General features: G+C 61.8%; 1 protein-coding gene across 10 annotated transcripts in view; it reads left to right on the plus strand.

Moving 5' to 3' along the window:
• EPB41L1 (erythrocyte membrane protein band 4.1 like 1) overlaps positions 1-27,363 on the plus strand; it is a 69,650-nt gene that overhangs the window by 29,848 nt on the left and 12,439 nt on the right. For 6 of the 10 annotated variants that reach the window (XM_068419716.1, XM_068419720.1, XM_068419719.1 and 3 more), the window contains 13 exons: positions 9,131-9,326; positions 10,057-10,221; positions 14,332-14,436; positions 14,512-14,554; positions 15,242-15,317; positions 15,618-15,836; positions 15,942-16,029; positions 16,354-16,506; positions 17,278-17,375; positions 17,521-17,696; positions 18,142-18,290; positions 20,871-21,062; positions 22,452-22,550. In XM_068419716.1, coding sequence (XP_068275817.1) covers positions 9,150-9,326; positions 10,057-10,221; positions 14,332-14,436; positions 14,512-14,554; positions 15,242-15,317; positions 15,618-15,836; positions 15,942-16,029; positions 16,354-16,506; positions 17,278-17,375; positions 17,521-17,696; positions 18,142-18,290; positions 20,871-21,062; positions 22,452-22,550 — 1,740 coding nt within the window. In that variant the 5' untranslated portion in view covers positions 9,131-9,149. The remainder of the gene's footprint in view (positions 1-9,130; positions 9,327-10,056; positions 10,222-14,331; positions 14,437-14,511; positions 14,555-15,241; positions 15,318-15,617; positions 15,837-15,941; positions 16,030-16,353; positions 16,507-17,277; positions 17,376-17,520; positions 17,697-18,141; positions 18,291-20,870; positions 21,063-22,451; positions 22,551-27,363) is intronic. The other 4 variants (XM_068419723.1, XM_068419725.1, XM_068419727.1 and 1 more) reach the window with 2 other exon arrangements.

A 27,363-nucleotide genomic window follows, 5' to 3' on the forward strand; every position in this document is an offset into this window, starting at 1 on the left:
GTTCCTCTGAACGTCAGGAAACACTCCTCCACTGTGAGGGTGACCAAGCACTGGCACAGGTTGTCCAGGGAGGTTGTGGAAGACATGGTGACCTCCAGAGGTTCCTCCAACCTCAGCCAGGCAGGGATTCTGTGATTCAGTCCTCAAGCACAGCACGGTGGCTTCCAGCGTGGGCAGCACGTATGGGGTTCAGCAGTGCACAGTGGGGTCCTTGATGGGGTGCAGTGCAGGCACTGATAAGGTGCCAGGAGGACCCTGTTTGAACCCCGTTGCTGTTCAGGGCTCTTCAATGCCTTGTGCACTCTGTGGGTCTCACCAGTGGCAGATTTTGGAGCCAGGGAGAAGAGCATTTCCACAGGCACCTCCATCCCTGTTAGTGGATAGCAGGCAAGGTGGGTCCCTTCCAGCCCGGCACCCTGGGGCCTGAGCATCTCTGGCTGGGTGCATCATTGCTTCTTGCCAGGGATGGGGGGAAGACCCTTCCTGCTCTTGTTTGCCCTAGGCTACCTTACGGGGCCAGCACAGGGATGTTTCAGGGGGTTCAGTGCTGATCAGACCCAGGGGACATCCCGTGGTCATCGCCTGCCGCCCCCCAGGCTGGCTGTCCCGGGGCAAACAGGCGACAGCAGCAGCTCCTGCCGCCTCCCTCCCGCTTCGGGACGCGCTCCCTGGGCCGGGGGTTTCGACTGGGCCGGGGGAAGCTCTGCACCACACGATAAATTAGGTCTTTCCCATCACGTGTTGGGTCCAGTCTGAGGCACGGCTCTGGTCTCGGGGTCTTTGTCTGCGCCGGCTCTCCCTCTCCCCCTCCTTTTCCTGTCTGTGTTTCTCTCTCAGGCTCTGGGCTGACTCTTCCCTCCGCTCTCCGTGTCTCCTCCTCCTCTTTCCTGCGGCAGCTCTGGAGAAGGAGGTTTTACAGTCGGGGGTGCTCAGAGAATGATGACGCCAGCCCCGACCGCAGCAGGAGGGTGCAGAGCAGCTGGGATCTGGTGGCCGCTGGCCCTGCAGCCCCACAGCTGCGACCCCCCGGGGTGAGGGCGAGGGGGGGTCGCGGCTGGCAGTGTCGTTGAGGGGGCTGAGGCTGCGCAGGCTGGGATCCCCTCGCTCGCGGAGCTGCCTGGGTGCTGTCTGGGGAAGCTGTGAGGGCTGTGCCTGCGCGGCTGCCCCACGGGAGGCCGGGGGAGCTGCAAGCCCCACTGGTCCCCGGCCTGGCTGAACTCGCGGGGATTGCGCTGCCGAGGTCGGGGTGTCGGGTCAGGGTGCAAACGGACCGGGCAAGGATTTCGGAAGAGGGGGGCTTGCTGGGAAGTGTGGGATGACTGGTTCTTCCTTGCTGCAGGCTTCTGTGTTTCACTTGAGCAAGACCCCCCTGGGCTGTCCTGCTCCGACGGCTCAGAGTCCCTGTGCGAGGCCGAGCTCGCCGCCTGCCAGTGTGGCGTGTGCCAGCCTGACTGAGCAGTGCCCGGCTCCGCGGGGGGCTCGTGGGGAGGGGTGTCAGGGCTGCGACCTGGTCCCTGCCCTGCCGGCTCCCCCAGGGCTGATGCTGGGGGGACCGTCCATGAGCATCCCAACCCACGGGTACCATTTGGAGAACTGGTCAGCAACTGGGCAGTTGGGGCTGATCGGGGTTTTGTCCCTCTGCATCCAGCACGGTCAGGCTCTGCGTGGCCGGACCACGTGGGTGGGTGCCTGCACCCCGATAGCAGGAGCCTGCCTGGAGTCTGCCAGCGAGTTGCCAGACTTTGCTTGGCTTGTGCTTCTTCCCCTGAAGCTCCTGACGGCTTGGCATGCTCTGGAGCTTTCATCGGTGTGTGTCCAAACTGGTGGGCGCTCCCTGAGCGCTGCTCCTCCGGGCAGGCTGCCTGCACCTCGTAAATGTTACCCGGCCCCTGCCTGCAGGCACAGCCAGCCCTGCCTGCCCGCCCCTGGGCTGCCCGGCTACGGGGTGCTGGGCAGCACCCGCTGCCACCCTGCCGCTGCCCTGCCAGCACCCCTGCCTGCACCCTGGGGTGTCCCACTGCTCGCCAAGGGCAGGATGCGTCCCACTGCTGCGGCCGGGTCAGCGCTGTGCGTTATGGGCGCGGCGGGCTGGTGCATTGCAGGGGTACGGGGCACCCCTGCGGTGCGGTCCCCAGCTCCAGTGTTTGCTCTGTGGTGCTGTCCCTCCCAGGGGACAAGGGGGGGACAAGGAGCCACGTGCACTGCAGGCAGGGATGTGCTGGGTGTCATGCTCTGCCCTGCGCTGTGGTGAGGGGCGATGAAAGCGCTGCAGTTCAGCTCTCGCTGCTGGTACATCTCCAGGCTGACTAGTGCAGGCGGGGTGCTCGGGTCTGTGTTTTGGAGGTGGCACGGTGTTTGCTGCCCGAGGACCCTTGTAAGGGGTGGGGGGGTGAGGCAGGAAAGCCAGATTAGGGGTGAAGTGCCAGGGATGAAGATGTATCGTGGCTCCAGCGCCTTGCTAAGCGGCCAGCGCAGGAGCTGAGCTCCCCTCCCGTGCTGGTGTGTGCTGGGGAGGGATCCTGGCCGGCTCACTGGTGCCTGGCCCGGGATGAGTCAGGTGTTTGCAGGCAAGGGGGGCGGATGGGGCTGGCACCAGCACCCACGTGGGACCCTCCAGCCCTGCCGAGGGGCTGCGGTGCAGGCGCAGAGCTGCTGGCGAGGGGGGAGCCCGGCGCTGGGATGGGAAGGCCGCCCAGTTCCCAGCTCGGCTGCGGTGCACATCAATCACGGCGCGGGGGTGTCGGGATCGGGGAGAGGCGGCTCTGCGGAGAGCCCTGCCTTGGCCGCGGCGGCAGCCGGGCAGCGAGGAGCCGTGCCGGGGGCATGGGGAGTTGGCACCAAGGTAGGGCTGGCCCCGACGTGGAGAGGGCAACGGCGCGGGGTGCTCTGCGGGCTGCCCGCAGGCTGCTCTGGGCTTCAGCCAGCAGCGGGTGCCCAGCGTGGGGAGCAGCAGCCGGGGTGGGGTGCGGGTCCTGGAGCCCGGGAGGGGGGACGGGGCACTTCTGCAGCTGGGGACAGTTTGGGGCAGGGCAGCTCTCTGCTCCTGCCAGTCCCACAGGAGGAGCAGCAGTGTGCAGTCCCCAGGAGCTGGAACACCCTGCGTTTCTGATCCCCCCTTCGCCATAAGAATGGCAGCTCACAGGATTTTCTGGCCTCCGTGCAGAGCAGCACAGGAGAGCTCCTTGGGCTGCCTGCCGCACTGGGCGGGGGTTGGGGATTTGCACATCCCTAGTGCCAGGGGCGAGGACTGGGTGAGAGCAGGACTCAGGGGTGCCGCGTGGTGCCAGGGCTTCGGGGACCGCTTCCCTTGTTCTCTTTTTGTGTCCCTGGAGGACACCCAGGACTCCCCGCCAGGCTCCTCTCCTGGTTCCAGGATGGCTGCAAGGCGCTGCCTGTGCTGCCTTGTGCTCTCCTCGTCCTGCCTGTCCCTGACAGCTCAGCCTCTGCCCCATGCCAGGGGTGCTGGGTGCTGCAGCCCGCTGAGCTCCTCTCTTATTCTTTGGGGCTGGCAAGTACCCGGACCCCCTGCCCGGTGTCACGCAGCTGCTGCCACCCCCGCAGGGTGCTCCCTGTGCCCAGCTTGCTCCCCATCGCCGTCCGTCCCGCAGCGTGATGATGGACCTTGCTGCCAGGCTCAGCCCCGCAGGGCCCACAGCAGCTGCCGAACGCAGTGGCAGGGGATCAGGGCGCTCGGTTGTTACCCAGCTCTGCGCACCTCAGTTGTGCTGGAGCCCGGGAGACCTGTTTGGGCACTGAGCGTGGAGCTTTGCACAGAGGCTGGTGCCTGCCCGTGTCCATGATGCTTCGGAAGTGAAGCCCCGTGCACGGGCAGTGTCCTCAGCAGGGAGCGCGGGGGGAAAGCAGAGCCCAGGAGCGAAGGGGGCTGCCCAGCCTTCAAACCAGCCCAGCAGCAGGGAGCGAACAGGCCAGGGGAAGGGGAAAGCAGGCTCCAGCGAAACCCCGTTTGGAGGTGGCAGGAAGGGGAAGGCTGCGGAAGGGGAGCACTGCGGAGGCTGGAGCCGGGATGTGTGGGGGCCGAGTGTCTGGGAAAGCCATGAATCCACCCTCCAGCGTGGAGAGGGAGAAGGGGAAAACGCCAAGGGAAGGAGGAACAAGCAGGGAGATGATGGGAGGCGATTATAGGCATGACAGGCAGGTCTGCTCTGATCCTGCTAAGGCTTTCTTTGCAGTCACCGTTCCCATGTGCCTGTTTCAGGAGCCTGGATCTCTAACCGGCTGCAGCCATTTCATCTGATGTTTGCCCAGAGGAGAATATCCCCCAGCCCATTCTGGGTCCAGCTGCAGCAGAAGCGAGCCAGCCCTTGCTGAAAACCAGGGCTGTGCTTGGCACAGGGCACCGGGGACGGTGGGTGTGGAGGAGTCCTTCAGCCAGCGCCCTGGTCAGAGAAGGGGTCCGGGGCGACGGTGCCCGCTGCCTCCTGCCTCTGCCAGCCGCTGCCTCATGCAGGAGCCGCTCTGGGCCTGGCTTCGCTCCCGAGGGAACACGCGTGAGCAGCGCTGGGTGCCGGGCAGGGCTGGGACGGCCCGGGAAGGATTGGGTCCTGCTCCTGCTGCAGGTAGTGATTTGGGACAGCATTTCCACTGGTCTCGACTGAGTTCGCTGCAGTTGTGGTCTAAACCTCTTCTAAAGGTTTGTGATGGCAAATAAGTCAGTTAAATTGTCCCTTTGGCAGCATGCTGGGACCCATGTCCTTTCTTGGCCTGTGGCCCCCCACATCGGGGTCTCCTGGGGGCTGTCCTGTGAGGTGGGGCAGAAGGAGCTGAGTTTTGCATCCGGGAAGTGCAGTGTGATGGCAAACACTCTGCACGGCTGGCTTCTCGCTGTCTGAAAGTGCGCTTTCCGCCTTTAACTCAGGGGTGGTTCCTGCTTAGGGCACAGAGATGCTCCCGTAATTAACATCTGCTTCTGAAGCTCTTGAGGGCTGTGGGAAAGTCCACGGGAAAAGCTCTGCCGAGGGAGAAAGGGCTGGGACAGGTCGCACCAGCCGCCTCACCGTGGGTGCTGCTCAGGTCCCTATGGAGTCCTGCAGGTACCCCGGGGTGCTGAGCACCCCCAGCCTGGCGGGGGGCACGTCAGGGTGCTGGTGGTCATGTCAGCCTCGGGGGTCTTCTCCCATGGCTGGGCTGCAGCAGCCCTGGGCGCAGGTGACCAGGCTGCGGTGGAGGGTGGCAACATCCCACTGCTGGCCCGAGTCCTGGGGGCTGAGTGCCGCCGTGTCCAGGAGCGTAGTGCTGCCAGGCTGAGCTGACCCTCCGTGCCCAGCCAGCCCCGAGCCCGCCGGTCCCGCTGCCCGCGCTGCTGCGGGGCGAGGGGCAGTGCCGTGGGGCAAGGGGCAGTGCTGCGGGCAGCCCCAGCGCCGCACTCCCGGCCTCTCTGCTCGGCCCCGCCGTGGGCAGAGCCCTGGGCAGCAGCACTGCCCGCAGGGACGCGGCACTGATGCCCTGTGGGCTCCTGAACGCGGCCGTTGTGGCTGTGCCCGGTGCGTGGCAGTGCCGGTGCGTGGCTGTGCCAGCGCAGCCCCCCCCACTCTGCCCGTGCCGGGGCTGAGCACATCCGCAGGGCGCAGCTGCAGCGGGGCTGTGCCCCGGGTCGCTGCCTTCCCTGCCAGCCCCGTCTCCCTGATGGACCCTTTTATCCTGGAATGAGTTTGCAGCCCTGAGCCGGGGACCAGACGTGGAGGGGCATGCTCCTCCCTCCACCATGTTCCAAGCTGCTGGGACAGGAGCAATGCCACGGGGATGGGCTGGGGCCTGTTGGTGCTTGGGTTTCCTCTGTGCCCGCGCTGAGCCTCGTCTCTCTGCCGAGGCGCAGGGACGGGGGTGCCGGGGAGCCGTCTGGGACCCGCAGCCGGTGGGGCAGGAGGGAGAGTGTGCGGTGGGGCTGGGTCACACTGGGACTGGGGAAAGGGGCAGCAGCGGGATCCCAGAGGATGGTGACGGGGGAAGCCAGGCCCTGATGGGAGCAGGGAGATGGTCCCGGGGGCTTGCCAGCCCCCTTCCCTGGGGCCCCGCCACCCCGGCACTCCCTAACCTGCTTCAGCTGGAAGTTAGGGTCCCTGGATCGGGCTCCTTGCCCATCATCAAAAGGGTTGAACTGGAGCTTAATATGCAAAATTAGGGCTGGGTGGGAGAGTCCTCAGCCTGCCACCCTTGAACAACCCCCGTCGCATCCTTGGGCACTGGTGCTTCCTGGTGCAGGGAAAAATAGTTTGGAAGAAAGTGTAGAAACCTTGAGTGAAAAACTCAGCATGCTTTTGGCCCAGAGTGGTGGTTGTCATTTAGAGATGTAACATCGATGAAAAAATTCACACGCCGAGATCCAAACGGAAGCGGTTGGGAATGATCCACACAGGGGATGGAGCTGAGAGCACGCAAGTGCTTGGATTTGCAGTGGAAAAACAGCAGCCCCGTTTCCTCAGCGGAAAAAATAAACCACTGGCGACCTCCGAGCACGGGGGTCTGTCAGGAGAAGCTGAGCTGGTGTTTCTCAGGGGCAGGGGGCAGGTTGTCCTGCCTGTTCTGGCCGGGAGAGCGTGGCCCCGGGGCAGGGAGGTGAAATCCTGGCTATTTTGGTGCGATCCAAGTCCCTCTGCAGTGGGCACAGCACCTGCACAGCCAGCCGAGAGGGCTGCTCCGGGGCAGGCTGGGTCCGGTGGGAGGCACAGGCTGACTCACTCTGTCCTCTCTGCCCGTGCCTTCCCCTGCTGCCCATCTGTCCCCTCCCGCTGCCGGGATCCAGTTTTAGCAGTTTTTCTGGATAAGGTTTCACATCTCCCCATTGTGCTGAGGACACCTGAAAGGCAGAGGCAGGACGTGAGCTGTGGTGTGAGATGTGTTTTCTGTGCAAAACAAAGAAAGTCAGCAGGTTTGTGAAGGACGCCCAGCTGAGCGGTGCGGTGGGCTCCCGCAGGGAAGGGATGCCAGCCCGAGGGGCCTGGGCAGGTGGGAGGAGCGCGCCCGTGTGAACCTCGTGAAGTTCAGCCAGGCCAAGTGCAAGGTCCTGCACCTGGGTTGGAGCATCCCCAATACCAGCATGGACTGGGGGATGGATGGGTTGAGAGCAGCCCTGAGGAGAAGGACTTGGGGGTGATGGTTGATGAGAAGCTCACCATGAGCTGGCAACGTGCACTTGCAGCCCAGAAAGCCAACCGTGTCCTGGGCTGCATCACAGGCATCGTGGCCAGCAGGGCAAGGGAGGGGATTCTGCCCCTCTGCTCCGCTCTCATGAGACCCCCCCTGCAGTGCTGCGTCCAGCTCAGGGGGCCCAACAGAAGAAGGACACGGAGCTGTTGGAGCGAGTCCAGAGGAGGCCACGGAGGTGGTCAGAGGGCTGGAGCCCCTCTGCTCTGGAGACAGGCTGAGAGCTGGGGCTGTTCAGCCTGGAGAAGAGAAGGCTCGGGGGAGACCTTATTGTGGCCTTTCAATACTCAAAGGGGACTTATAGGAAAGAAGAAGAAAAACTTTTTACCAGGGCCTCTAGTGACCAGACAAGGGGCAACGGTTTTAAACTGAAAGAGGGTAGAGTTAGACTGGACATAAGGAACAAATGTTTTAGGATGAGGGTGGTGAGACTCTGGCCCAGGTTGCCCAGAAAAGCTGCGGATGCCCCATCATTGGAAGTGTTCAAGGTCAGGTTGGATGGGGCTTGGAGCAACCTGGTCTAGTGAAAGATATCCTTGTCCATGGCATGGGGGTTGGACTAGATGGTCTTTGAAGGTCCCTTCCAACACAAACCATTCTGTGATTCTCAAAGTGGTCTTTCCCTGCCTGCCTTTGGTCGTGGTGCTGACCAGGCTCTCCCATACCTGCTAGAACAGCATTTAGGTGGTGGGGACTTACAGGAGGTGATGGTGGTGGGATGTCATGTCACCAAGCAACTCCTCCAGCCCCAGCGTGGCTGGGTCCATGGCCTGGGGCTGAACTGGGACCTCATCCCTGTGTTAGTGCTGCCAGGGCTGGGGCAAAGCCTGGGGTTTGACAGCTCAAGGAGAAGCCGGCTCCCTGCCCAGGCCACGTGGGCTGTCATTCCAGAAACAGGGTTCAGAAATATCCCGTATGGGCTTCCACACTCCAAAAACCTGCCGTTGTTCTGGTGTTGCAGGCGTTACTGCTCGTGTGGGTGCTCTGTGGGTGAGGTGGGTGATGTGACCACAGACAGAGACGGCCAACTCGGCCAGCCGCAGCCCTCAGGCGTGCTGGTGGCGGCGATCCCAGCTGGTCCTGCGCAGCTGGACGTGGCCTGGGCAGCCCCGCGGTGGGGAGCTGGTGGGGCCTGAGCAGCCTGAGTGGCGGATGGGTGCCGGTCACCAAGGCTGCTCGATGACCTGTGCGTGTGTGGACCGTCCCAGGAGCCCCCGGCAGCCCCACGCTCATTTCCATCATGGTTTGAAAAACATAAAGGTTGAAAAAACATGTTACTGAGCCCCCCAGCCAGGGACGGTACGGAAAGTGCCTTCCCCCGCCCTGGCCCTGGCCCTGTGTTTGTTTTTGCCTCTTGCACAGGACAGGCTGTTTCATCCTGCTGAAATGCAGGGTCCAGCCGCGCTGGCCGTGGGAACCCAGCGTGCAGATGCTGCTGGGAAGTCCAGAGGTGAAAAACCAGCCGTCCCGGGTGCAATAGGTGGAGTTGTCTGTGTTTGCAATGTCCTGTGTCGGAGCAGCCTTTAACCTGACGCACAGACTGGTTTTTCCTCCCAGAATAAACCCTTCCACTCATAAAAAATACTAGTGGAGGTACCGAATGCCCCAGGGCTGGGGGGAGCTGGGGGTTCTGGGCGGCCTTGCTCCCTGCTGCGAGTGCAGGGATGGGGCACGAGCCCCGTGCCCTGGCTGCGGCGGGTCCGTGCCACCGGTGTCCCTCCCCACGCCGCCAGCTCTTCTCCTCCGGCTCAGCTGAGTGTGAAACCCTGACTGCCCCTGCTGCTGCCACCGGCTTTGGGAAGCCACCTCTTGGTGCAGGCGGGGAGCCGGGTGTCCGGCAGTGGGGCAGGGACAGGCAGGTCCTGTGCCCACCCGTGCAGCTGGGGCATCCAGGGCTGCCCACGGGCCTCCTCCATCCCCGTGCACCTGGGTGACACCTCCTGTCTCTCCTTGTGGGTGGCGGTGGCAGGGCAGGGTGACCAGCGGTCATGACGACGGAGACGGGCCCTGGCTCGGAGGTGAGGAACGCCCAGGAGGAGGCTCCGCAGCAGCAGCTGGAGGCGGCCGTGCAGGACCCCACCGCTGCGGCCACCAACCCCACTGGCCGGGTCGCCGAGGCCAGCGAGAAGGCCAGGGCACAGCCTGATGCCCGAAGTATGGAGCCGGTGAGTGGATGTCGGCCAGGTGCCGTGAGATGGGGCAGGGAGGAAGGCGCAGCAGGGGAAGGGGACATGCCACTGCTCTCTGCTGCCCATGGCCCCATCCTCGCTGCAGCTTGGGGGCTGCGGGGAGCCTGGCAAGGTGGGCATCTTCCCTGCGCTGTCGGCCCCGGGGGAGCATCCCAGAGGGGAGCCCCCCACAACCAGAGCAGTGGGTGGGCTCTGCCGGCTGCCTCCCAGCTGCTTGCGCGGGGCCCTGCGGGCAGGACGGGCGGGAGGAGCCGCGCAGCAGCCTGAAGTGCTGGAGATGGCACCGCCGCGGCCCGGCCAGCGCTGGGGGCGAAGCGGGTGGCCCTGTGTCCCGGGACCGAGCTGCCCCTGGCAGGGCTGGGTGCAGTGGCTGCACCCCGGTGTCAGCCTCGGAGCTGCTGGGGGCCTGGGCTGCGTCCGGTGGTCACGGTGCTGCCCGGGCCCTGCCTGTGGCACCAGGCAGGTGGGCAGGGAGGTCTCGGGTGCTGAACTGACCCCAGACTCATGGGCATCCATTTTCCAGGACCCTGGTTGTGCCGACAGCTTGTGGTGGGGGAGCTGGGCTTGGCTGTGGACTCCCAAGAGGCCATCAGCCTCCCTGCCATCAGCTGCCCTCCTCTGCCTGCTGCTGGAGGCCTTGCCCCCTCTGTCTGTCCGTCTGTCCTGGCAGCGGTGCCACGTAACCTTCTGCATCTCCCCGCTCCAGGGCTCAGAGATGGAAGAGAAGGACTACAGTGAGACAGATGGGCTCTCTGACAAAACCACCCCCAGCAAGACCCAGAAGTCACCCCAGAAAACCACCAAGAAAATGAAGAGTGCTCTCTGCAGAGTGACCCTGCTCGATGCCTCTGAGTACGAATGCGAGGTGGAGGTGAGTCCCACTTTGGGGGGGCTGTGCTGGCACCGAGGAGGGGACACGTCTCAGCACAAGGACCCTGCCGAGCCCAGTGACTCCCCGATGTCAGGGCTCTTCCAAGGACAGCTTTGTAGTACCTCCCTCCTAGGGAAAAGGGTCCACAGAAGTAGCGGTTTAAGTTGAAATTTCAAAATAAGGAAAAAATCTGGACAGACAGACCCTAGCAGGGAATTTCAGGCCAGTGGATCCAAATTCGGCAGCGACTCGTGATAGAAAACGGCATCTAAAAAGCAGAAGCTTAATAGATGGGAGATAGAGCTCTGCCTGCCAACACGTGCACGACACACCCAGTGCCAATGGATCGCACGTGTCGGCTGTCCTGCGTGCTGAGGCGAGGGATGTGTGTGCACGTGTTGGTGCGAAGAGGCTGACACGTTGGGGACCTGATGGCTGCCCCAGGTGGGTTTGTGTCCATCCTCTCTGTGTTCAACTTCTCATCCCTTGCTGTCCCTCCCCTTGGAGCTGGCAGGCCAGGGACCGCGTGGGGAGGCGTGTCAGAGCCCGGCAGCATCGTGCGTGCGTACGCAGGGGTGATACACGTGCACGTCTTTGTCGCTGCATCCTTGTGTGTGTAGGCAGGCGATGTGCCAGCACCCTGCCCTGGGGGTGTGGGCCACCGCTATGTGAGCAGCGTGGCAAGCGCGTGGCATGGGCACGCACGAGTGCAGCGGGTGTGAGCCGGGGAGCTGCAGCGGCTGTCACCACAGGGAGGGACGGAGGGGACCGGCACCGGCCAGCAGCTGCCTTGGCAGTGGGAGATGCTGCAGGGCTGCTTCAGCTGCTGTCAGCACAGGGACCTCTCCCTTTCAGGACAGGCTGGGGGACACCCAGGATTAAACCAGGAGTAGGGGCTGGTTTTTCTGGGAGAATGGATGGAGAGCAGCCCTGAGGAGAAGGACTTGGGGGTGATGGTTGACAAGAAGGTCACCATGAGCTGGCAATGTGCGCATGCAGCCCAGAAAGCCAACCGTGTCCTGGGCTGCATCCCCAGCAGCGTGGCCAGCAGGGCGAGGGAGGGGATTCTGCCCCTCTGCTCCGCTCTCGGGAGACCCCCCCTGCAGTGCTGCGTCCAGCTCTGGGGCCCCCAACAGAAGAAGGACACGGAGCTGTTGGAGCGAGTCCAGAGGAGGCCACGGAGATGCTCAGAGGGCTGGAGCCCCTCTGCTATGGAGACAGGCTGAGAGAGCTGGGGCTGTTCAGCCTGGAGAAGAGAAGGCTCTGGGGAGACCTTCTAGCACCTTCCAGTACCTGAATGGGCTCCAGGAAAGCTGGAGAGGGGCTTTTTACAAGGGCACGGAGTGACAGGACAAGGGGGAATGGTTTTAAACTGAAAGAGGGGAGATTTAGATCAGATATTAGGCAGAAGTTCTTTGCTGTGAGGGTGGTGAGACCCTGGCCCAGGTTGCCCAGAGAAGCTGTGGCTGCCCCCTCCCTGGCAGTGTTCAAGGCCAGGCTGGATGGGGCTTGGAGCAACCTGGTCTGGTGGAAGGTGTCCCTGCCTGTGGCAGGGGGTTGGAACTAGATGGTCTTTAAGGTCCCTTCCAACCCAAACCAGTCTGTGATTCTATGGCCCTATGGCCCTGCCGCGGGGGCAGAGGCAGCTGGAGGAGAAGCACGTGCTGTGCCTGTTTCTGCCCCCAGTGCTCCCGGTGTCTCCTGCCTGCGCGCTGGTGAAGGCAGTGCTGCTCCGACTCTGTGACTTGTGCCATCAGCCTGCTGGAAGGGATGTTTTTAAGGACTGGCAACTTTGCTTAAAAATTCAAAAGCTGAGGGTGTTCAGGAGCAGAAATCGCAGAGCCGTTGCTGGAGAGACCTTTGCTCTTGCTGCTTATGAGCGGGCAGATGGGTTTTTGTCGGTCGGAGCTGACTGAGCAGAGCAGACCTGCATCTGTATGCGAGCAGGACCTGGGTGGTGGCTGGCTGGTGGCTTTGTGAGCAGAGCGATGGCCCTCACCAGGCGTGGGTAGGATAAGCTCTCTGCTGTTGGGGCACAGAGGATGGGGTCGACTTGTAGAGAGCTGCTGCTCTCTCAAAAAGCCTCCTGGGGCACAGGGAGAGGGTTTAGCCTAAAGTCATAAAATCGTTTTGGTTGGAAAGGACCTTTTAAGATCATCAAGTCCAACCGTTAACCCAGCACTGCCAAGCCCACCACTAACCCATGTCCCTCAGCACCACATCTACGTGGCTTTTAAATCCCTCCAGGGATGGTGACTCCACCACTGCCCTGGGCAGTCTGTTCCAGTGCTTGACCAGCCTTTCGGTGAAGAATTTTTTCCTGATATCCAATCTAAACCTCCCCTCGTGCAACTTGAGGCCATTTCTGCTCAGCCTATCGCTTGTTACTTGGAAGAAGAAACCCTCCGCCTCACTACACCCTCCTTTCAGAGTTGTAGAGAGTTGTAGAAAGGCTGGTGTTGCATTTCTTCTTTCTTTCTTGCAGGCCCCGTGGGAATAGTTGTGTCTTGCCTGCATGCTTAATTAAGACTTAATTCAGTAAAAATCAAAACAGGGAGTCAAACCATTCAGTGTGACACCATGGCACATGCCATGGTGTGCCCAGGTGGCCGAGAAGGCAAACAGTGTCCTGGCTTGTATCAGCGCTAGTGTGGCCAGCAGGACTAGGGCAGGGATCATCCCCCTGTACTTGGCACTGGTGAGGCCGCACCTCGAATCCTGTGTTCAGTTTTGGGCCCACCACGACAAGAAAGTCATTGAGGTGTTGGAGCGAGTCCAGAGAAGAGCAATGAAGCTGGTGAAGGGTCTGGAGCACAAGTGTGATGGGGAGCGGCTGAGGGACCTGGGGGGGTTTAGTCTGGAGAAAAAGAGGCTGAGGGGAGACCTTATCGCTCTCTACAACTGCCTGAAAGGAGGGTGTAGCGAGGGGGGGTCGGTCTCTTCTCCCAGGTAACAAGTGATAGGACGAGAGGAACCGGCCTCAAGTTGTGCCAGGGGAGGTTTAGATTGGAGATCAGGGACAATTTCTTCACTGCAAGGGTTGTCAAGGATCGGAACAGGCTGCCCAGGGCAGTGGTGGAGTCACCATCCCTGGGGGGATTTAAAAGCCGTGTAGATGTGGTGCTGAGGGACATGGGTTAGTGGTGGGCTTGGCAGTGCTGGGTTAACGGTTGGACTCGATGATCTTAAAGGTCTTTTCCAACCAAACGATTCCATGATTCTATGGGTGAACCCCTGCCTTCAAAACCCGGGTCAGCAGGAGGGAGGAGAGCCAGGAAGGGTGACTGCAGCTGCTGGAAGAGCTTTGCAGGGCAGCAGGAGCGCAGAGCTGCAGCTGCGGGCAGCGAGCTGCTGGGGCTGTGCCGCTTGGTGCCCTGGGCTGCCGTCCCTGGGGCGCGTGGTGAAGGTGCTCCGGTAAATGGATGCCTTGGAGAGGGGAGATGGGAGCTGGAAGGCTGTAAATAGGGGAGAAACACGCATGGGTTGTTCTGCCATCTCCATGAACAAGCTTGGGCCTCACTGCCACCAGCAACAAAGGGAAATTCAGGGGAACTCAAAGGACCAGGTAATGAGGGTCCCCTCCATCCCTGCACATGGCTCGGGCTCTTCATGGCTCTCGTTTGTCAGGCTGTGCTTTGGGACCCAGCCACCGCCACCACCAGTGGGATGGGGTCAGGAGGGAGCGTGTCCCATGGGCAGCGCCGGCCCCACGAGCTCTTGGGTGCATTTGTCCCACCATGCTGGTCTGGAGTGGAGGTGCCTGGGCTGGCTGGACCCCTCTCTGGTTTGGCATCACCGTCTCCTGGTGTGATGGGGGATGAGCTGGGTGGGCACTGGGTCCCCCTGGCCTGTGGGATCTGCTACCTGCACGCACTGGCTGGACCTGGCCGTGCCCTGTCCCCACAGCCCCGGGACCACCTGGGTGTCCCCAGCGCGGTGCTGCCGGGTGAGAGGGCTGCTCTCAAAGGCAGCGTGGTCACTTAGAGGGCCAGGCTGCCCTGCCCCTCCCCAGTGCTCCCTGCCTGCACCCGGCGGGTGCTGCCTGCGCCTGCGGGTCCCCGGGAGCACACGGGAGCCAGCTCACCCTCCGTCTCTCCTTGTCTCCGGCAGAAGCACGCCCGAGGCCAGGTCCTCTTCGACATGGTGTGTGAGCACCTCAACCTCCTGGAGAAGGACTACTTCGGCCTCACCTTCTGCGACGCGGACAGCCAGAAGGTAAGCATGGGGGGTCACTCTGGCTGCCCCCTCTGTGGCACGAGGCCCCCCTGACCCGCTGTCTCCTCGTTGCAGAACTGGCTGGACCCCTCCAAGGAGATCAAGAAGCAGATCCGCAGTAAGTGCCCGAGGAGGGTCCATCCTCGCCAGCCCTGGGGCATCCTGCGTGGCTCCCAGGTGGCTCGGCTGTGGCTGTCCCTCTGATGGGTCCCCTCCTGACATGCCCTGGAGGGGACCTTTGGCAGCTGGCCTGGGCACAGGGATGCTGTTGCTCATTCGGCTGCCTCTTACCTACCTCTCCTCTGACTCGTGACAGGCGTTGGGGGCAAACGGCCCCGTCCATGCCACCAGATAGCTGCCTGAGACCTGGTCCCTCTCTGGGCACCATCCCCACCTGCCCTGAGCTGGGAGGACAGGGATGGAGGGAAGAGTGAGGGGCTCGCTGGGACAGGTCCTGGGGTGCCTTTGCCCACGATGGTGCCTTGCTGGGGCAGCAGAAGGGCTGTTGCCCAAGGTGTCACTTTCTGGGATGTGTGGGGCTTTTGCTGTGACATTGGTAGCCATGCTGAGCTGATGGCACCTCAAGGTGTGATGCTTTTCTCTCCCCAGCTGTTTGGGGAGGATTGACCAAGTCGTGCTGGTGTCCCAGTGGCTGTTCTCCCAGCAGATTCTGGAGCCCCCTTGTCCCTGCCCTGTGTGGGGCTTTGGGGGGAGTTGCGGGACCCTTCGTGGATGCCCAGATGCTCCCGCACGCCTGTGTGCAGCCAGCACGGGTGCTGCCCTTACCGCTCTCTCCCCTCCCTAGGCGGGCCCTGGAACTTTGCCTTCACCGTGAAGTTTTACCCTCCAGACCCTGCCCAGCTCACGGAGGACATCACCAGGTGAGGACCACCCCTCCATGGGCACCGCTGCAGGGGCAGCTCCCAGGGGTCCAGCTGGGACGTGTGGAGGGGCTGGGCTCAGGCAGGATGTGGGGGATGTCTGGGGGCTCACTGCCCTCCTGCTGCATGTGCCATGTCTAGGTCATGCAGAGTGGGGCCAGGAAGGTGGCTGTGGGAGGTGGCAGTCCCCACGGAGAGCAGTGTGAGGTGGGGTGCACGCTGCCACTCCCTGGGGAGACCCAGCCTGCTCTGAAGGTCCCACACCTCTGCCCGGCTCTCACCTTCTGCCCCCTCCTGCAGATACTACCTGTGCCTGCAGCTCCGTGCGGACATCATCACGGGGCGCCTGCCCTGCTCCTTTGTCACACACGCCCTGCTGGGCTCCTACGCTGTGCAGGCCGAGCTGGGCGACTATGACGCCGAGGAGCACGTGGCCAACTACGTCAGCGAGCTCCGCTTCGCCCCTAACCAGACGCGGGAGCTGGAGGAGCGCATCATGGAGCTGCACAAGACCTACCGGTGAGCCCCAGGAGGGGACGGCCTGGTAGCGAGGAAGTCTCTGGAGAGCTGGCCCACGCGTGGTGGGGCACCCGGCCACGTGTCCCCCTCTCTGTCTCCCTGCAGGGGAATGACCCCCGGGGAAGCAGAGATCCACTTCCTGGAGAACGCCAAGAAGCTCTCCATGTACGGGGTGGACCTGCACCACGCCAAGGTATGGGGCCATGGGGCTGCCAGAGCGATGGCCAGTGCCAGCCCATCCTGCCCTGCTCCTGCACACCCCTCCCTGCCCAGCCCCTTCCTCCCACAACGAAGGTTCAGCACGGACACGGTTCTGGGCAGCCGGATCTGGGTGGCCCTGCGTAGGACCAGAGGACCTCCAGAGGTCCAGCCTCAACCAGTCTGTGATTCAGTGAGCTCTCTGTCAGCTGGTCCCCCATAGCAGAGCACTGAGCAGGAGGGAGCATGGCACTGCTGGCCAGACTGGTTCTTACTGGGCAGCTGAGCAGTCACCTCCTGTCCCTCTTGCCTCCTCCAGGACTCAGAGGGCATCGACATCATGCTGGGCGTCTGCGCCAACGGCCTCCTCATCTACAGGGACCGGCTGAGGATCAACCGCTTCGCCTGGCCCAAGATCCTCAAAATTTCCTACAAGAGGAGCAACTTCTACATCAAGATCCGCCCGGGCGAGGTGAGTGCCATGGGCCAGCGCGGTCCCAGGGTGCCTGCGCTGCTGGACTGGGGCTGCCTGCTGAGGAGGTCCTCACCTGGCTCCAGCCTCTGCCCCAAGGGTCTCAAGTTAGTGACCACGCTGGCCGAGAGAGCACATCTCCTGTGGCGTATGGAGGCTTTCAGCAAATACTTTCTTGTTCCTGTGCTCATTTTCTCACTGGCAAAGTGACTCCAGCAGGCAGCGGGCACCCCAGGCTCCTTTCCCCACCAGCCAGAAACCGCGACCCCACTAGCGTTGGGACGTCACCCAGGAAGGGGGGTTGAGGGCCATTTTTGATGTGTCTTCTGTGCCTCACAAAAGAACAGCAGGAAGCTTTTTTGATCGTTTTCTGACTTTATTTTCACTTTTACGTGCACTGATGGGAGAATGTATTTCCACCCACATTTTCCAGCAGACAGGAGGGCAAGGACAGTGCATCTAAAATGGAGAGTGATGCCCTCTCGCCAAAACGAGCTGTAAAAGGTTTTTGTTTCTTGAGGGAATTTCTCTTGCACTGTAAAGCCATTTACAGTTGAGGGAAGTGCTTAGGCTAAAAGTGTGAGGGCGTGATCCCACCACCCGGTGGGGCTGGGCATGGACCTTTCCAGCACTGGTTTGAAGACGACTTTTTTTTTTCATGGTCATGGCTCCTGCCAGGGGAACCTGAGGGCCTTGGCAAGTCAGGTCCCATACCGTCGCGTCCTCTAGGGCAGGATCTGCCTGTAACGGCATGTCTCTGTCTCCCCCAAGTACGAACAGTTTGAGAGCACCATTGGCTTCAAGCTGCCCAACCACCGCTCTGCCAAGCGTCTCTGGAAGGTCTGCATAGAGCATCACACCTTCTTCAGGTAAGGAGACCTTCTCCAGGCCTCCAGGCCTCCCTTCTCAGAGGCAGACATGCTCCTGCCTCTGCCACAGTGGGTACGCATTGAGGGCAGTGCCAGGGGGCAAGGCTGGGGCTTGCTGATGGCACCCCACTTTTCTCACCCCCAGGCTCGTGTCCCCAGAGCCACCCCCCAAGGGCTTCCTGGTGATGGGCTCCAAGTTCCGCTACAGCGGGCGGACGCAGGCGCAGACGCGGCAGGCCAGTGCCCTCATTGACCGCCCGGCTCCCTTCTTCGAGCGCTCCTCCAGCAAACGGTACACCATGTCTCGCAGCCTTGACGGAGGTATGCCCCAAATTGGGGAGGGGGAGGGAGATTGGTCCGCTGGCGGGAGCCAGGGGGGTGCTGTTCGGCTCGTCTCTGCGGGCAGCGGGCTGGCAGGGTTAAGGCAGCCATCAGGCCTCCTTCTGGAGGCTGTCCCCAGCCACATCCCCATGGCAGAGGGTCTGTCCCCACCCCAAGTGATAGACTGCACATGAGCAGGGGGACATGGCAGGGCTGAGGTTGGGCAGCTTGGGGACGGGGCTTCCCCCCAGTCCCTGTGCCCTGGGACTCCTGGGGCCGCCAGGAAGCCCTGGGACCCCCGGGACCAGCTGTCCCTGCTGCAGGGCGTTTGGGACTCCTTGGCCCCCGGGTCTGAGCTGGCAGGGTGGGGGGCAGGGGGTGGGTGGCTGGGGTGGGTGTTGAGGGCGGCAGGGCTGGGGTGACCCGAGCTCTCCCCCACGGGCAGAGTTCTCGCGCCCAGCCTCCGTCAGCGAGAACCACGATGCTGGGGTGGAGGGCGAGAAGCGGGATGAGGACGGTGAGTTTGGCAGCAGGAGACGGTCCGAGACGGAGGACGAGGAGGTGACCACCCCGACGAAGATCAAGGAGCTGAAGGTACAAACGAGGCGGGCAGAGGAGGGTGGAGGTGGAGGGGTAGGCTGGCTCACTCCTGGAGAGGACAGGCAGGGGACCTGGGCACAGGCAGCAGGGCTGGGCTGCAGGAAGGATGGGTCACCGTGGGGCATGGTCCCCTGCAGCCCTTTCTCCACTAGCTGTGCCCCAGGCTGGTGGGACCCTGGGGCACAGCTCTTGGCCTCACCAGTGCACATGGGGCTGTCACAGGGGCTTGGCCCAACTCTGATTCCTGAGCATCCTCCAGGTTGTCTCGAGGCTGGTCCCCAGGCAGGGCTGGACCTGGGAGCAGCCCCGCTCCAGGACGGGGATGGAGATGGGGACAGGCCAGGCACACTGGTGCCCACCCATGCCTGCCACTGCCTGGGCATAGCCCACCCACTCCCTGCTCCAGCCCCCGGGCTGGCCAGGGGACACCCCAGCCCATTTCAGCCCCACGGTGCGAGGGAGGGGGGATCCCGTCCTTCTGTGCCCCACCAGCCCATCGACTTAGCTGTGATGTTTGTGACAAGTTCCCTCGTCTGACCCTGCTGGTTACTTTTAACCCTCTCTTTGCTGCCAGCCGGAGCATGAAACAACTCCCAGGCACAAGCAGGAGGTATTCTCTCTCTGGAGTATCTTAGTCCTCATTGGTGCATCATATTGTCCATCCTTCCCACAGCAACACCGTGTGTCACCCTATTTACTGGAATATAAGATGCACCTGGGCGGGGGGTTGGACACTAGAGCAGCCCGCGGAGCAGACGGCTGGGGCTGTGCCCCCGCACGCACACGGCATCTTCTATCCCACTAAGTAAGGGAGTCCTGGTCGTACGTGTGAGCAAGAGCCCTCCCGAGGCGCGACGGCCAGGCCCCGCACCGGGTCCTTGGCCCCTTGGGAAGACCTGGCTTCTTGCTCATGTCACCGACTCCTCCATGTCTTCGCCTCGTGTCTCCTCTCCGTGCCGCCCTGCAGCCCGAGCTCTCCCGTGGGGGCTGCTCCCATCGCTCCCGCCCGCGCCCCAACACATGCTCTGCTTTCGCCTGCCCCGAACTGCCTCTGTCCCTGCCCTGCTCCCTGCAGCCCCGGCTCCCGCAGCCCCGGCTCCCGCAGCCCCGGCTCCCCTCCGCAGAGAGCAGGGCTGGGGCTCCTCGCAGCGCCGTGGCCGCCGGCCTGCTCTGGCGCGGGCAAAGAGCTGCCCTCGGCGCCCGCTGGGCTGCCTGCGGGGGCAGGCCCTGGCACCCGCCCCCAGGCCAGAGGGCAGCTGCCTGCCTCTGCCTGGCCCGAGAGCGAAGGGGGAGGCTGTCCTCTCCTCTGCACAAACGCCCGTGTCCGTGGGGTCCCCCCATCAGGAACGATTCATCCCAGCCTAAAATCTACAGCTCCTCCCTCGGGGTTTCCCCTCCGCTCGCAGTGGGATGTAGATCCTCGGCGGGGGCAAACGCAGCCAGGCAGTGGGGTTTGCTGCGCTGGCACCACACAGCCCTCGCCATCCCGCTTGGCACCGCAGGGCAGACCCCGCTGGGGTGGTGGGCACCGGTCCCTGCCCTGCCCTCCTCATTGCTTACCCTGCTGCATGTGCATGTGCTGCTCCCCCGGCCCCGGCGCACCTCGAGCCCAGAGGTGGGCAAACCAGGGAGCACTTCGCCACGGCTCAGACACACGGGGCCATGGGGGGAGTTTTGTCATGAGCTGGGCTGAGCCTTCAGGACCTGGAAAATTTGGTAGTAGGGTTTTTCATGGGACTCTCTTGGATCTCTGGCTGTTGCTGAGGAGAAATACTGGGGAGGTATTTTAGGTGGCTCCTTTTGAACCTCAGAAGAAGTTTGAGTTTGAAGCAGAAGCCAGGGTTCTTGCTCTTGCTGGTTCCTGCTCTGAGCCGGTTTGCCCACCTCTGCGGCAGGACGACGGGAGCCACCCTGGTGCCTGTCCCGCCTCAAAACGATGCCCTAACGCCTAAACCCCACCGTGCACTCGAGTGCTCGGAGCTGTCCCCTCTCCACAGCAGGCCAGACCCGCCACCCAGCCCAGGCTGCTGTTGGGCACAGGCTGGCCCGTGGCCATCCAGGCTCAGATCTCTGCTGGCCATCTCTGACCAGCCCTGGGCCTCCTGCCCTGTGGCAGAAGCCCGCTCTGAAGGAGCTCCGTTGGAAACGCCACTTTCCTGCCCTGCTGGGACAGAGGCTCGGGCTCCCTTTGTGCCTGGCATGAGAGAGCAGCCGAGGAGGCTGCTGGTGCTTCCAGCAGGACCTGATCCCGTGCTGATCCCAAGGGAGAGCCCACTCGCTCCAGGTGGCTTAGCTTGTCCTCACCAGGCCACGCTGGAGATGCCAGAGGCGCGTGCTGTGCCCTGCACGGAGGGATGCCTGCATGCGTGTTTGTCCATGTGCTGCCTTTTTGCTGCTCCCTGCAACGGCATTAGTGTGAACTGCGGACCGGGGTGCTCTGACATGCTGCTCATTTGGCTCCTGAGACCCTAAATTCAAGCCCAGTGTGAAGCAAACCCTCCCAGTGCCCCTGCTCATCGCTTTTGCCTTGGCTGGTGCTTTAATCATAGTTACCTTCCTCTCTCCTTCCCCAAGTTTTTAGACAAGCCAGAAGATGTTTTACTGAAGCATCAGGCCAGCATCAATGAGCTGAAACGGACCCTGAAGGAGCCCAACAGCAAGCTGGTTCACAGGGACCGGGACAGGAGGCTGCCTTCCTCACCAGCCTCTTCCTCACCCAAGCATGAGGATGAAACACCAAAGGGAACCCCAGAAAAGGCCAGCGAGGTTTGTTCCGATGCTTCTTTTATGGAGGGGATCGGGTTGTTTGCGGGGAGGTGTTCCTCAGCTGGGGGGGCTCTGGGTCTTTGTGTCCTGTGCTGCCCTGGGGGAGCATGGTGGAAGTTATGTGGTGGGGACACGGGGTGGAGGGAGGGGGCCTCTGGCCAGGCCATTGTCTGTCAAGTTTTGTAACGAGCTAACCATTTTCACACTGCTGGTAGTGACCTCCCCTTGTGCTCAGGCACTGCATGGGGTTGGACTTGTCATCCTTCTCGGGGGGGCTGTGTTTTAGGGGTACTTGAGAGCTGGGCTATGGCTTTGTTGGCCCATGAGATGGGGCTTTCCTCCCACCTCGTACCAGCAGGGCTGCCGCGTGGCAGTGCCCGGTGCAGCTCTTGCCCGAGGGGTGTCCTCAGAGGAGCAGGATCAGGGGCCTGCGCAGAGGTGCTCCGTGGTCCTCTCACCAGGACCTGGGTGGTGGGAGCAGGCGGAGGGGTGCGCGGTGCTGCGCTGGCATCCTGCACGCACGCCCTCCCCTCCTGGTGTTTTGCCTGCTGGCTTTGCGGTGGGAGCACGAGTGTGACAGGAAGGTGCCTGGGGAGCTGGAACTGGGGGTGCCAGGACATGCAGAGCCCCCAGCGCTGCGTGAGGGGTGCGGATGTGGCGCAGGTGGGTGCTCTGCAGGGCTGGGCTCCTGGCTGGCTCGGCACAGGCAGTGCACGGCAAGGGCATCCCCGCTGCCAGCCTGGCTGCCCTGCCCCTGCCAGGGACCCTCCCTGCTTGCTCTCCCCTCTGTGGTGTTCTCCTCCTCACGGGGGCTCTGGAGCCAGCCCTGTGCCTGTACCGGTGGGCACAGCCCCAGGCAGGGTGGCTGCCACACACGGGGCCCGCTTTGCCCTGGCTCCCTCCCGGGCCAGGCTTGCAGAGCAGGTGAGGACGTGGTGCAGGGCTGCGAGGAGGGCACAGGCGCTGCGGGGCGGCTGGGCCGGGGGCTCTCTGCGGGGGATGCGTGATGTGCCCGTGTGCCTGCTGGCCCCCAGCACCGACCGGAGCCCCAGGGCTGCAGGGAGACCCGGGCAGAGGTGAGCTCACAGCCCCTCTTCAGAGCACTGAGCTGGGAAGAAGAGGAGGGACTTCACCCCACGTCTCTTTTACAAGCAAATATATAAAGTGCAGAGATGTAAATGGAGCATCTAGAGCTGACGTAGCTGTGACCTCTGTTCATCCACCCACCCATCCGTCCATTTATCCACCCATCCATCTATCTACCCATCCACCCACCCACCTACCCACCATTTGTTCCTTCATTCCTTCTCATGCGCTCTCTCTCTCTCTGTCTCTCTGTCTCTCTCTCTCTCTGCCTCCGTGGGTGCTGGGGTTTCCGTGCTGGCACAGACGATGGAAGAGGACACCCTAGACGATTTTGCATCTGAGCACGGAGCTTCCCTAAGCATGGAGTCTTTCACGCAGAAAAGCCTTGTCTCCTCTCCTGAGGTTGTCACCATCCTCCTTCTCTCCCCACCCCTCGCCCTCACAGTTTGCCCCTCTGTTGGGCCCTCCAGCCTGCCCAGGTGGCTCCTGGCCCCCCTGGGTGGGTGCTCTCTCCAGCGATGGGCAGGATCCCTCGCCAGGACAGGGCTGGTAGTGTAATCTGCTCCCCTGACCGTTTCTTCTGGGCTGTGAGACAGGGTCTTGGGAGAGACCTTCCAGCAGAGCCCTGCTGTGCACCCCCAGGGCTGGCTCTGTGGGTGAGGGGGCCATGCTGGAGGCCGGTGCTGGGGGTCCCAAGGCGGTGCTGACCCTATGGCACAGGCACTCTGCGGGTGTCCTGTGCAAGCAGGCAGGCAGCTACAAGCTGTCTTTAGCAATCCCTTGTGCTTTCCTCTCACTTTGGCTGCAGTTGCAGTTCCCCAGGCCCAGGCACCCCAAAACAGGGTGTCTCTGGAGGCAAAAGCAGGATCATGCTGCCTTTGATGTCCTCGCGCAGTGCCCACGGGTGAGGAATGTGGGCGCTCGGCACTGCTTGCATGCAGGGTTTCTCTCATGTGATGGTGGTGGTTTCTCAGGACAGCCAAGAGAAGATACCACTGAGCAGAAGAAAACTGGTCTTTGAGACTTGGTTCTGGTGTGGCTGGACCCAGCCACGCTGCAGTGCGGTGCCCAGCAGTGCTGCGGTGCACGTCCTGCCTGAGCGCCTCCAGGGAAGGCAGCGGAGCAGGAGCAGCGTTGGGCAGGGGGGCAGACAGGACAGGACAGGGGCAGGGGCGAGGCTGGTCCCGCTCTCGCTCCCTGTCGTCTCCCTTTGTCAGTGCAGAAGGTGCCGGCGTTGGCAGGCTGTGCCCACCCAGCACAGCTGGAGCTGAACCTGGGCTGGCTGGAGCACGTGTCCCCTGGAGCCAGCACGGGTGTGAGTGAGGGCTTGGGCGCAGCCTCGGGCTGCAGCAGGGATGCAGACACCTTCAGTGACGCTTGGGCTCTGCAGCAGCATCTCCTGGCCCATGCTGGGACCCTCTACGTGCCAGTATTTAGGAGCTGGTGAACAGAAACAGCAGAAGCGAGGTGCGCACACATCTCTTGATTCAGAGAGTCCTCCCTTCTGCCCTCTGTAGACCCTCGGGGTGCCAGGGCTGCGCTGGGGTGCAGGTGCCGAGGTGGCCTCACCGGTGGTTTCTCTCCAGGCATTAGTGGCCGAGACTCAGCAGCTGATATGTGGGAACTTGTCCTCTCCTGGCCCGTGGTTGCCATGAGGAATTCCTGGCCCCAAAAGGGTGATGACATGAAGACAGCACATCTGCAGAGCTTGGAGCTGTCATCACATTCAGTCAGAAAGTCCCTCAGTGCCTGTGGGCTTCAGACCCGCTGAGGCTGGGTCTGAGCCCAGCTACACGCGTCTCCACCCTCACCTTCATGCCCCAGTCCTCACTCCCGCCGGAGGATCAGAGTGCTGGGCTGGGAGGTGCCGGGAGGCTCTTCAGCTTTGGGGGACAAAGCAACCCAGTGTGGTGTCTCAGATTCACTCATTCTTCCCTCCTTGTTTTGAGGCTCAGGCTTTCCTCTCAGATGAGCTGGGTCTCCCTGAGGAGCAAAGAAGGATGGCAGGACATTGAAGGATGCCAAAGGGAGAAGCCTCCTGCCTGCCTTGGGCTCTGCTGCGGGTGTGGGCCTTGCTGGCAGGGGCAGAAGGCTGGCTGCTCCATGCCGTCGTTTCTTTCCTTTCTACCAGCTTGCTCTCTCTTGCAATGTGTAGGCCACAGCGTGAATGGCCTTCCCAAATGCTCCTGTTCCTAGAGCAGATGCCTTGCGGGAGGAAAGTGCGAAGGTAAATTATCCCTTGGGAAGTCAAGGTTGCTCTATGGACAGACCCTTCCCAGCATCATCAGTTCTTAGACTCAGCTCCTCCCTTGGTACACACTCTGTCCTGCCAGTCTGACCTCCAAAGCTCCAGAAGTTCTCTTCTTTCCTGGAGCGCATACCCAAGTATCCAGATACTTGCTCTGAACATCCCTGAGAGTCCTCAAGCTCTGGAGACACAAGGGCTGCCATGAGCTGCGGAACCAGAGCTGTGGCCAGGACTGGCATTGACCCTTCGGAGCAGAGTTCAGGTCACACCACAGAGTAGTTGGCTGTTCCATTAGAGTGGGCTGTGCTCATTCCAACAAAGTTTGAGGAGAAGGAAGCTGGTTTGGAAATAAATCTGGAGCTTTTGGGTTTTCCTTACTGGTTAAGAGGTGCTGCCATGGATGAACACATTATTCCAGGCTTCGGAAAACTTGTCTTAAGGCTTTTTGATCTACAACATAAGTCTCAAGCCTTAACTCAGAGAAGGAGCTTGAAGAAACTCATCTTTGTCCAGGGAAGGTCTCCTCCAAAGGACTCTGGATTGCAGCCAGAGAAGGGGGATGAGAGGGCTTCACCGCGGAGATTTGTACATGTGCTCACAACCTGTCCATCCTTGCCTTGGCTGAAGAAAGGGTTCAGCAATGAGACTGCAGTGCAGGCGCAGAAGAGAAGCTGCTGTAGCCTCAGGAAAGTGAGCGGCCTTCTGGTTGAATCGCCCACAAGCATCGCTCCTGAACGGGAAGACTGGTGTTGAGGGGATGCCAGGAATGCAGCCACCAAGTTAGTGATCGTGTTGCTTTCATGGGTCAAACCCAACTGTGAAAGATCTAGGTGCAACCTGGTGCTCCTGGCAGTCACCGACTGCCTCTGTTGTGATTTCCATGGACTAGGAAGAAATAAAACCTGCGTTGGAGGCAGGTGTGGAGGAGGGGACCTGGAGAGCGGACAGTGCCTGGGAGTGCGGGGTACAGGGACGTTGGAGAGGCTTGTGTGAGTGATGCTGTGGGGGGCAGGGCTCCTGAAGACCTGGCTCCTCCAGCACGGGTGCCCAGGGCTGCCTGGCTGGGGCAGGGTGCAGGTGCCATGGCAGAGCCTGTGGAGGAGGGTGCCCTGACTGCCATGCGTGCGGCATGGCTTGCAACGCGCGCGTGCCATCCCGGCGGCAGTGCCAGGAGCCCGCGCCCGCCTCTGCCCTCGGGGGGCTCGGCGTTCTCGCGGGGGGCCAGCAGCGGGCCGTACCCGTGCGCAGCCCTGTGGGGCCTCCCACCCCGGCACAGCCCTGCTGGCGTTCGTGGGGTTTTTTGGGGGGCAGCCACACTCTTGCCAGCCCCGGGGGCAGGCGCGGGGTCTGCTGCTGGCCCGGGTGCTGCCAGGGTGAGGCCTGGGGCACCGTGCTCAGGGAGCTGTTCTTTCCTTGATTCCTGGTAGAGAAGGGAGGAGCTGGGAGGTGGCACTTTTCTGCCAGGGGCTTTCACCAGTGTCTGATTCCCCTCCTTGTGGAAGCCCTTCCACTAGTGGTTGGTTTTCCTCCTTTCTCCCTCTCCTCTAATCTCATCTTCTTTTCCCTCCCCCTTGCTCTGCTTCCCTCTGCCCCCATTTCCCTGGTCAGTTATTAGGTTTCCATTTCGGGTGCAACTGCTCCAAGCAGTCACCCTGACAGCCCTGCGTGGGGGACGGCTCGTGTTCGTGGGTTATTTTTCCTGGTTTGAGCGGGGAGCGGGCAGCCAGCACCTCGCGCTCCCTGGGGCTGGAGCACGCGCTGGTGCCGCAGAGGGTCCGTCCTGCCCAGCCTGCAGCAGCGACACCAGCTCTGCCCACTCCTGGTGCCCCGCAGCCTGTGTCACGGACAGAGCCAGCCCTGGTGAGCTCCACAGGACCATGCCCACGGCATCGCCCTTCGCGCGCGTGCTGCCTACGCTGGGATGGCTGGGGAGGCTGCTGAGCTTCCTCATTGGTGCAGATGTTCTCCTGCTGCTGTGTTCTCATGGGTTATTTTCTACCTTCTGTTCCAGAAGTGGTTGAATTTTAGCAGTGCTTTGTTCTTGGCACTTGTGAAGTCTTTAGCTGTCTTGCAGGACAAACATGTATGTAGTAACAGTAACGTAGCACCCTCCCCTGCGCAGCAGCACAGACACGCTGTGTGGTACGTCACATACCCACTGTGTCCTTGCTGCAGGATGCTCCACACCCTTTGCTTGGTCCTTGGTACAGTACCCATAGCTGTCTCAGCTGCCAAGCCCGTGGTCTTCTTTTACATTCCGTAGGTAACCTTTTACAGGTTACATGTTCTGAACTGCTTGGTTTCAGCATTGCTGGAAACCCCTGCTAAGTGATTGCTCCTGATGAGAATTCCCTGGAGAGCTGGAAAGGAAGGATGGACTTTGGAGTGAATCTGAGCTGCAGCATCTGGTAGGAAGGGGAAAGGGCCTTTCTGGTGCGTAAAGGTGGTTTCTTTTCTTGCTCATGCTCCTGGCAGTCTGACACAGTCTTAGGGCACACGAATGAAGCTGAGAATGAAGCCACAGAGAACACAGACTGTTGCCTACAATGAAATCTCACCCTTTGCTCATGGAGATCGCTAGAGCTGGCTGAAAATGGGAGCCAGATGGGGAGTCCTGGTTGGGTTTAACCATCTATGTTCCCCTGCCTCATGAGAGGTGCCCTGATACCTGTTAATGTGTCTGCTGGGAGCATTGCTCCCACCTCTGTACTTCCAACAAAGCTGCATATATTGCAGGTGAGTCACCTCACGGGTATGTCAGTGGGCCACCGCCCAGAGCAAAACATGGTCCTTGGAGAGGACAGAGGAGCTCAGTCCCTGTCACAGCCCCTTCTCTCCATCAGCGAGTTGCCAGGATCTTTGTATGGACCCTGCCTCAACTCTTGCATGAATAATAATAATAATAATTTAGTCAGCCCTGTCCGAGGCAGATGAGTGTCTGTTACTCATGACAGCAATCATCAGCAG

The sequence above is a fragment of the Nyctibius grandis genome, chromosome 28, assembly GCF_013368605.1.
Source record: "Nyctibius grandis isolate bNycGra1 chromosome 28, bNycGra1.pri, whole genome shotgun sequence".
In the NCBI taxonomy this organism is placed as follows: domain Eukaryota; kingdom Metazoa; phylum Chordata; class Aves; order Nyctibiiformes; family Nyctibiidae; genus Nyctibius; species Nyctibius grandis.